General features: G+C 30.7%; 1 protein-coding gene across 1 annotated transcript; it reads left to right on the plus strand.

The window, feature by feature from the left end:
- The first annotated feature begins 5,431 nt into the window (after positions 1-5,431).
- LOC120114088 (protein DETOXIFICATION 18-like) lies at positions 5,432-10,989 on the plus strand. Its single transcript, XM_039135101.1, has 7 exons — positions 5,432-5,713; positions 8,192-8,736; positions 8,878-8,964; positions 9,248-9,304; positions 9,380-9,618; positions 9,699-9,817; positions 10,851-10,989. The coding sequence occupies exons 1-7, from the start codon at positions 5,432-5,434 to the stop codon at positions 10,980-10,982; spliced, it is 1,461 nt and encodes a 486-aa protein (XP_038991032.1). The 3' UTR covers positions 10,983-10,989.
- Positions 10,990-11,113: the final 124 nt, after the last annotated feature.

An 11,113-nucleotide genomic window follows, 5' to 3' on the forward strand; every position in this document is an offset into this window, starting at 1 on the left:
ACTTTAGTACTTCTCGATTTGTAGCCATGGTTTAGTTGTAAATTTTTAAAGTTCGAGGGTGAGATTGTCGGTTCATTTGAAATTTACCATTGACATGGTTTAAATTTTAACAGCATTAGGGATATTATAGTTTGGGTTCAAAGTTTAAATATGTTTGAAGGTATAATATCCATGATAGAACGGTTTAAGAGATTATAAATACCTTAAATATAATTATACTTAAAAAAACATTATATAGTTTTTATATTATTTTTTTCTTCTTAATGTAGTCTTTCAATTCAGAAAACAAACTCACCAACGTTGTTTGTCGTTTGACTATTATGGTGCTGACGTGTCAGTTTATAGTGTTGGGTCTATGATACTGACGTGGTAGTCGATCTGTTATATTTGAGTTACTAATTTAACTCAACTGTTATGTTATCTGTCATGTGAACTGTCACGTCAGCACCGTAATAATCAAATGACGAAAAACGTTGGTCAAAGGGTTATATAAAGTCTGTTTTCTGAGTTAGAGGATTACATTGAGAGGAAAAAAAATAATATGTTCACAAAATTACTGATGTTTTTTTTTCTATTTAAATATTATAATAAATAAATAATTTATTTCTTATTTACTTTATTCATTTTTGTTCTGTAGTATACATTGTGTTGATTTCTTGTGGGTTATTGTATATAATGAAATTAATCAGTAGGTATACCTAATCCCACCATGTGATAAAGTCTTAGGATTTTTAATCATGCTCAAAATAAGTTATGATGTATGTTTCAATTTGTATGCAAATCTATTTACTTATTACAAATAGAGACTAATTAAATTTTCTTAACAGCTGCACGAACCAATCGACCTTCGTAATAAAGAAATTGTTATTTATTCTTTGAGGTCTTAGGCTCGAGTATCATGAATACCATGAGTGTAAGCGTTCAATATTAAATGGTTTGAAGTTATCTTTAAACAGATACTACCTTGTATTTACTCCAGATTAATCAAAAAAATTATAACATGTATGTGTATGAAGTAAACTGAGTTGCAAAGATTGTCACAATAATAAGCTTATATATAGAATCTAATCTAAATTAATTAGTCAATAAATTATATATGAACGAGTAAAAAAAAAAAATTAACAGGTGATATTTTATGGTTGATTCTTCCTGTCAGTTCATCAAGTACAGATTTTAATTATATATTTATTTAAAAAAAAGGTTGTTTAGATCAGAGAATATAATATATTTTAATAGCATTTTTTACTAAATAAATAGAAAAATAAAGTGAAATAAAATTGTAAAACAACAAATTGGGAAATGGGTGATGAAAACTTGAAAATTTTGCCATCTTCTGTTTATTAAAAAACTGGAAAAGTATTATTATTTTTAAATATAATTGCAATTTAGGATTAAAACGGAACGTACCACCCAATATATTAATTTAAAGATGAATTCATTAAATTTTAAAACTTTAATTATTTTTTAATTTAGTGTAAAATACTCATTTAGTATCTAAACCATCAGTTTCGATCCGTTTTATTATCTAAAATTTTAATTTTTTTCAAAACCATGCCTAACGTTTAGTTTTCATTTCATTTTAGTATCCCGACATTAAAAACCTAACGTTTTTAGTACCTAAACTTTTAATCTTTTCAAACTTAACGTTAAATTTTGAACGGGTATTAAAATGAAACAAAAACTAAAGTTTTTACTGGCGGGGTATTAAAATAAAACAAAAACTATATTTTAGGTATGATTTCAAAAAAATTAAAATATATATACTAAAATAAGTCAAAACTGATAGTTTAAGTACTAAACGCGTAATTTATCCAAAATGTACTAAACAACACATGATTTGAAAACTATTTGAGTAAATAAATAAATAATTCATAAAGTGGAAGATCCTTTTCTCGGCTTGATGGAAAATCTTAAGTAAGTCTTTAATTTTTATTTCCTTCTTCTATTTTTTTTTATGAAAGCTTAAGAAATGAAGAAAAAGATGATTCTTATACCTTTATACTAAAAGCCAAATCAAATAAAACAAAATAAAACCAACAACCGATTGGTCTAGTGAGATGAGATATTAGATCCTTTAAATAAGGTCAGGGGTTCGAGCCTTAGTATTTACAAATGGAGCAAACTGGACCTCGTCTCTGTAGTACCCGATTTAAATTAGTCGATCAATTGATCGGATATCAATGATTAATTTTAAAAAAACAAAATAAATATACAATTTCAACACTTCATCTTTTCATAATTAAATCACTTGGTACAAAATTAACATCTTTCGTAACTAATATTTGTAGGAGAATCAACCTTTTATTGGTTAAAATTTAGTCTTATCTGAAAAAATTACCATTTTATCCCTCGAGCTTAATTTTTTTTCCAACTTGGTTAGAATCTCAACTTCTGTATTCCTTTACCAATGGCAAAATATCTTAACTCATTTAATCCAATAATTTTCATTACTTTAATAATTCGATAATTTTTTCTCTATCGATCGTAAGTTTTTTTTCCTTTTAATTTTGTGGATCTCATAATCAATCTCGATGTTGATCGTCGACCGCTTATATTTATTTTTATCATTATTTTTTTATATTACGCTTTGATTTGCTATTTTATTTTAATTTTTAATAAAATATATTTTGTTTGACCCGTCACTTTTCACATATTTATATGTGCTGTCTTTTTCTTCTTCTTCTTCTTTTTGTATGTTTTAGTTCCGCTCTTGTGGCATGTTTTACTTTGTTATTGTGATATGTTTTTTTCTATCTTATGACATTTAATTGACTACCTCTGTAGTAGATATGTGATCGTGTAGAGATTCTCACGTTACTCATATATGATTTGTAATTGTCGAGTGTCTTTTAACGATTAGATTCCCTTTTATGTTTGCTTGTTGATCATGTATTCGGTCTATTTATGAAGTAGTCTGTAAGTTTACTTTATTTCACTCGTCGCTCTTCTATCATTTTTAAAACATTAAATTTTGTTTGATTAATATGAGGTAAATACAAAACAATATCTATTTATATGTAACATTTAACAATTTAATATTAAACGCTCATATCTCTAAGGTGGCGTTTGGTTCGCTGGAATGTTTATGAGGAAATTGAAATTTGTGAAGGAATTGAAATCTGTAGGAATTGGAATCAAATTCCATATTCTGTTTGGTTGGCAGGAAATGGAATTGGAATCCAATTTCATATTCTGTTTGGTTCGCAGACATGTCAGATGAATTTGATTTCAGTAATGTAAAATGACAGAATTGCCCTTCTTATTTTTTGCTTTATTTTAGTTTATTTTACAACTTACATGTAGTAATATATTATAAAAAATTAAAAAATATTAAAATTTCATTTTATTGATTGATTGTTCATTTCAATAAATTATAAAAATCATGCTAATAAACAACATAAGTTAAAATCATCGCAATCAAAATATGTTATTAAGTTACCAAAAGATAAAGCAATATTTCGATACATTCCAATCGGAGTATGTTAATTAGTTACCAAAAAATATACCAAAAACTATTTTTATTCAATATATGAATTAGAAACTCGACCCGATACGACTCAAAATAATAATAAAATTATTTTTATTCAATAAAAATATTGACTTAATTGAAAAAAATTATATATAGGGGTATTATTGTAATTATTCCTAAATATATAAGGTAAAATTATATTTTGATTTCGGGTCGGTCCGATTTTTTTCACCCTAAACCCGAACCCGACCCGACTCGACCCGAATATCACACTTAAAAAACCCGACCCGACCCGAACAAAATAAAGTTTCATCCGACCAGACCCGACCCGAAATAATAAAAAAAATATTTTTATTTAATAAAAACAGTGACTTAATCCGACCCGACCCGAATTATATATTTTCAGGTCGGTCCGATTTTTTCACCCTAAACCCGAACCCGACCCGACCCGACCCGAATATCACACTAAAAAAAACCCGACCCGACCCGAATATCACACTTAAAAAACCCGACCCGAACAAAATAAGGTTTTATCCGACCCGACCCGAATATATGAACTAGAAATCCGACCCGACCCGACCTGAAATAATAAAAAATTATTTTTATTTAATAAAAACAGTGACTTAATCCGACCCGACCCGAATTATATATATTTTCAGGTCGGTCCGGTTTTTTTCACCCTAAACCCGAACCTAACCCGACCCGAATATCACACTTAAAAAAACTCGATCCAACCCGACCAAAATAAAGTTTCACCTGACCCGGATATATGAATTAGAAACCCGACCTGATATAATAATAAAATATTTTTGTTCAATATATGAATAAATTACCAAATGATTGATGAGGGTAGTATAATCAAATTTCAATTCCCTCCAACAAGAGAATTGAATTCTATCCATTTTTTTATGGAATTCACTTTCCCTCATTTGATGGAATTGAATTCCATCAGGGATTCCAATGGAATTCAATTCCCTTAAAAAAAACGTAGTAGAATAAAATTTCAATTTCTACCAATTTTAAAAAATTTCATCCAACCAAACATCATCTAACATAGTGTTTGACATGAAAACGGTTGTGCAGTTATGGATTCATATGGGATGTGTTGGGTGGATCCATTTGTAGCATGCATTAATTTTACACCATGCTACCCGTAGAGTAGAGGCGGGCAGCTGGAGGGCAAAACCACCATTAATTTATTACTTTATACACACGTAATTACTAACACCTAAATAACCATGCCACGTCGTTCCTTAAAAACAACAATATCATATGTTTTATCTTCTTTAATTTGTTGCAAAATCACTTGATGCAAAGCACCGATTTTTTGACTCCTTCAACCCTTTTTCATAGGATATATTACATACCTACAATAAAATCATTAAACTTTTAATTATTTTTAATACGATCGTTATTATTAACTACGGTTAAAAAGTTGACATGATGCATTAATTAGGAATCATCGCACTTCCTTTAGTCGTTATTAGGAGTCGTCGTATCGTTAAATAAAATCCTAACAAAACCTAAGGTTTTTTATTTTAAATTAGGAGTTGTCGCACCTACTTTAATTATTATTTTTATTAGTGTTATTTCGATCACCGTCTATAACTACCAATAGCACAAATAATAAACAACAACAAAAGCAAACAAAAAAAAAAGTAAAGAAAAACAAACAAATTACACAACGTTTTTGGTGAGTTTTTAACGAACAGAATGGTCATCGATCAATCCTAAACGTGGGAAGGTTCCGTTTGACATTAGGGATTAACATAATTTGAGTTCAAACCAATCCAAAAATATCTTAAACATTCGGTGACCACCAATGTAATTTACCCTAATAACAGGTTGAGAATGTTATTAATAAGCGTAGGTATCAAAATTAATAGCATTTACGTTCTCCTCCTCTTTTAACCTTCCTTGAGCAACGACTAGTGCCCTAGAAGAGTAAAGAAGAGCATAGAGATGTCCCGAGAGAAAAGTTATTCGGAGGCAACCGAGACTCTGTTATCGGTTGTCGATCACCACCACCCCGACGACAAAGATCGACGGTGGTGGAGGAAAGTTTGGGACAAGGAGGAGGCGAGGAGACAAGTGTTGTTCTCACTCCCTATGATTGCCTCTAACGTTTCGTTTTTGTCGATAACTTTGGTGTCCCTCATGTTTGCCGGTCACCTCGGGGAGCTCCAACTCGCCGGTGCAACGCTTGCTAATTCTTGGGCTACCGTCACTGGCTTCGCTTTCATGGTTAGCACTTCATCTCTCGATTTTCTATGAAATTATTTTCTTAATTTTGTTATTTTTTCCAATAAAATCCTTATCTTTATATATAAACATAAACTTATAGTACGTAGTGTAGCTGGTTCAATCAAGATAATTATGATGTAAAAACTCAGTTTCGTAGAAGTCAAAAGAATTTTACAAACTTAAGAAGTTATATTAGATATTTAAATGTACGAAAATATAAACTTTTAGAATGATAAAAATAATAAGATATTACTTTATTGAATCTTCCGAATATTAAAGGTTAAAAATGCTCCATTGACTATAAGACATTTCCTTTTTAAGTCCCTTGACTATTAAAAGTTACAAAATAGTCACACGACTATTCATTGTGTTCCAAACACATTCTTTTTTGTTAAAAGTTAACCTACTGACTGAGATATGATATAATATAAACTCAGAATCTCAAACGACTATCATTTATTAATCAGTAGGTTAATGGCTAACTCAAACTACCATCAATTTTTAACTAAAAAAAGACTAGTTTGGAATACAATAAATAGTCGGGTGATCATTTTACAACTTTCAATAGTCGGGGACTTAAAAAAGCAACGTTCTATAATTAGGGGACTATTTTGTAACTTTTAATAGTCGAATTACCCATTAAAGTAATACTCTATAGTTGATGGACCATTTGTGTACTTCATCCAAATAAATATTAATAAAATATTTAAAAATATAATTAAATTATATAAGATCTTCAAATTTTAACGGGATATAGTCGTATATCTAATATCTCTTTATTCATCTATACTAAATAGATTAAACCAATTATAATTTTTTATAATCAAATGAATGGACTTCTAATATATATATATATATATATATATATATATATATTAAAATTTTAAATCCATTCAATTCATTTTTATTATCTAAAATTCTTTTAATTTTACACGTAACTAATTTAATTTTTACATAATATATAAATTTTTAATAAAAACTCAAGCCTACTTTTTTTGTATTTTATTTTTCGAACCTAAAAGAAAATAAGAGGAAAGAAACAAAATATGTCAGCTTGAAAATTTCATTTACTTTATAAAAGTTATTTTATATTAATATTTAGGGTAAAGTATAGTAATGGTCACTAAACTTTTCTGAAGCTTTCATTTAGGTCTTCAAACTTTTAAAACTTACAATACAATCCTCAATATTTAATCCGTTTGCAATATGGTCCCGTTAGAAGACGCTGACGTGGCAGTGAGATCACCGTTTGCAACTATGAAAATTAGAGTAAATTATATAAATATCACTAAACTTTTCAAGAACTTACATTTAGGTCCCCCAACTTTTAAAACTTGCAAAATAGTCCTAAATTTCATTCTAAACCCCAAATTCCAAAATAATTCAATTACATTCTAAACCCCAAATTCTAAAATACTTCAAAATAATATTGAGTTAACCAAGATTTCATGTTAACCAAGATTTATATAATTTTTTTTTTATTTTTTTATGTTTTGATTGAGTTGTATTCCGTGAAAATTGATTGTTACTGTTAGATTGAGTTCATGTGCAATTGCATGGTGGAGTATGCATGTGTAAATGACGTTTGATGGTGTTGGATATTGAGTTCTAATTTCTTATTGTTTTTTCAGATTGTGTTGCATGTGTATTGGGTACTGAGTTTGAATAAAATATTGTAAACATTGATGCTATTTAAATATTGGTTGTTGGGACTTAAATGTGAAACATTTGTTTTCATGAACTTAAATCTATAAATTTTTAGAATAGTAACAATTAATTTTGATATGAACTTGACATCATTTACACATGCATACCCCATCATTCAATTGCACATGAACTCAATCGAACAGTAACAATCAATTTTCACTGAATGCAACTCAATCAAAACATTAAAAAAAATCAACAAAATTTTATATAAATCTTGGTTAACATGAAATCTTGGTTAACTCAATATTATTTTGATTATTTTGGAATTTGGGGTTTAGAATGTAATTGAATTATTTTTGAATTTGAGGTTTAGAATGAAATTGAGGACTATTTTACAAGTTTTAAAAGTTATAGGACCTAAATGTAAGATCTTGAAAAGTCCTGTGACCATTTATATAATTTACCCTAATTTTCATAGCTGCAAACGGTGATCTCGCTGCCACTTCAGCATCTTATAACGGCAGTGTGACGTCGGAGACTATATTATAAACGAACTAAATGTTGGGGGTTGTATTGCAAATTTTAAAAGTTGAGGGACCTAAATGAAAGCTTCAGAAAAGGTCAGTGACCATTACTATACTTTACCCTAATATTTATATAATTAAGTTTTTGTCAATTTTTAATGTATTTTTGTTTTTAATTTTATTTTGGTTATTTAATTTTAATTTTTTTCAATATGATCATTAAAATTTTATTCTTTTAAGTCACTTGTCAAGTCTTCAACGCCTCAATGTTACAGTACAAATTCATCTTCTCCCGTTATGGTTGTAGACAGGATTAAGTGGATCTTTAGAAACACTATGCGGCCAAGGATTCGGTGCAAAACTTTACCGGATGCTGGGGATTTACCTCCAATCATCGTGCATAATCTCATGCTTTTTCTCCATCATCATATCCATCTTATGGTTCTACACCGAGCCCATCCTCATCTTGCTCCAACAAGATGCCCAGATTTCAAAAACCGCTGCTCTCTACATCAAGTACCTGACCCCGGGCTTATTTGCCTACGGCTTCGTTCAAAACGTACTCAGATTTCTTCAGACGCAAAGCATTTTGCTGCCGCTGGTTTGGTTTTCGGTCATTCCGATGGGCATTCATTTAGGCGTTGCTTACGCTTTGGTGAATTGTACTGATCTGGGTTTCGCGGGAGCTCCGTTGGCGGCTTCGATTTCGCTGTGGATTTCGTTTCTCTCGTTGTCGGTTTACGTGTTCTTCGCTAAGGAATTTGAGAAGACCTGGGAAGGGTTTTCGTTGGAATCGTTTAGGCACGTTATCACGAACTTGAAGTTGTCCCTCCCTTCAGCCGCAATGGTTTGGTAAGTTGAAGGACTGGTTTCTCAATTTTCATAAAGTATTAGGATGAGATTCGTAATTAAACGGGTTTTTAGTTCCGAAATTTTGATTAAATTATTACAGCTTGAAACCTTACTAAAAGTTGATCTTTCTATTTTCCCCAGTTTGGAATACTGGGCTTTCGAGCTTCTTGTGCTGTGTGCAGGGCTGATGCCTAATTCAGAATTAAATACTTCATTGATTGCAATGTGGTAAGCAAAACATTCAATGTTAATTGCCAGTGGATTTTAATGACGGGTTGACGAAGCAGATGGGTTTTAATTTTCGATATTATTAAGGTTTAGTGATGGGTTCATCGTTTTTAATTTCTATCGATTTAGTTCTCAAACTCTCTAACATTATTCTTTATAAATATCGATGTAATTTACAAAGTTTGAGGACCAAATTGGTGAACTTAGAAAAAGATATAGCATTGTTGATTTTGATGCAATTGGCTTCATCTAGTTTAAAGCTTTTGTTTTTTTTATTCCAAAGTGTGAATACAGAAGCAATTGCCTACATGACAACTTATGGCCTCAGTGCTGCTGCAAGGTAAGTTAAATTATTATCTTTTGAGTTATTAATATTCCTCCATTTTGCCCAAGATTTATAAATTATATGACACAGCACAAGGGTTTCGAATGAGCTAGGAGCTGGGCATCCAACTCGGGCCAAGAACGCCATGGCTGTCACCCTCAAGCTCTCGGTCCTCCTTGCACTTGTGATTGTGCTTGCTCTGGCATTTGGTCATGATATCTGGGCTGCTTCCTTTAGCAACAGTTCTTTAATCATCAACCAATTCGCTTCAATGACACCCCTTCTTTTGATCTCCATAACCATCGATTCTTTTCAAGGCGTCCTATCGGGTATGTTATTATTAATGGTGAACTAAAAGCAAAGTTTAGAAAATATGATTATTGAAGATGGAAGTTCATAAATGTTGCAGGGGTGGCCAGAGGAAGTGGTTGGCAGCTATTGGCAGCATGGGTTAATATGGGGACTTTTTATTTCATTGGAATGCCAATTGCAGGCCTTCTTGCATTTAAATTCAAGCTTTATGCTAAGGTAATACACTACTACATATACATATATATTTAAGGGTAAATTATCCTATTGGTCTCACTAAACTATGGGGTTGATTCTTTTTTTTTTTGATAAGGAATTCAGGCCTTGTTAAAAATCCCCTTCATGATTAATGGAGCTTGTAGTGAAGCTCCTTAATCACAAGCTCCTTAATCAGCGGAAGGAGGAAAAGAACGCCTTAGGATTTTATTCAACAAAAGGAGTTACATAAGATACATCTAGAAAACCTCAAACAGAACCCTAAGAACAGAAAATGAACCTAAACAACCAGAAACAACAACATAAATTCAGCCTATTCCTTCTTTAGCTAAGGCATCAACCTCTAGATTGGCTGTCCTATTAACCCATCTAATAACACCTTCAAATACATTAAGTCTATGAACAATGTCTTTAATAATATAAGCATAAATATCAGGACATAATTCAACCTCCCTAACCCAATCCACTGCCACCTTGCTGTCACTTTCAATAATCAAACGCTCCTTGATCCGCTCTCGAAAAGAAGTATAGAATAACAAACCCCTTTGAATAGCTTTGAAGTATAAATTTAGTCTATGGGGTTGATTCTATTCTGATCATTAAACTTTTAAGTGAGTTTCAATCAAGACACCGGTATGTTAGCATAAATTTGTATAATAACACATTTGGTTCTCATTACTTATGTCTTCTATCAGTTTGGTCCTCATTACCTACGCATTCATTAGATGTGTTATCATCCTCATTAGGATCAAACTGATAGAATGTGTAACTGATGACGATCAAATGTATTACTATACAAACTGTTAGATGTCGGTAATTCCACTAACAATTAACGATCAATGGCTTAATTTAAATTAATTTGGAAGTTTAGTGTCTTAACTGATAAATTTTTGCTTAAATGATCAAAATAGAATCAACCTCATATCTGATTGATGTGCGATGCATAATAGCAGTTTGGTGTCACTTTGACTTGAGGGTTTTATCTCCATAATTGAGTATTAATTTACTCTAATTTTGTGATTTATTTTCTTTCCAGGGTTTGTGGATAGGCTTAATATGCGGTCTCTCCTGCCAAGCAGGTGTCCTCCTATTAATCACTATGTGTAGAAAATGGATTAAAATTGAAATTTCAGAAGAAAGTGATAGGCAAACTAAAATTATTGTTTAATTAACCAGCTGTGAATGTATTGTTATAGTTCTAAATGTTAAACTTTACAACCTGATTTATTTTTTAAAATAGTTATATTTTTAAATTGTAGATGTGATTATGGTGTGATAATAATTTTAAAAAAAATATTA

This window comes from Hibiscus syriacus, unplaced genomic scaffold (genome assembly GCF_006381635.1).
Source record: "Hibiscus syriacus cultivar Baekdansim isolate YM2019G1 unplaced genomic scaffold, ASM638163v2 tig00110220_pilon, whole genome shotgun sequence".
Taxonomy (NCBI): domain Eukaryota; kingdom Viridiplantae; phylum Streptophyta; class Magnoliopsida; order Malvales; family Malvaceae; genus Hibiscus; species Hibiscus syriacus.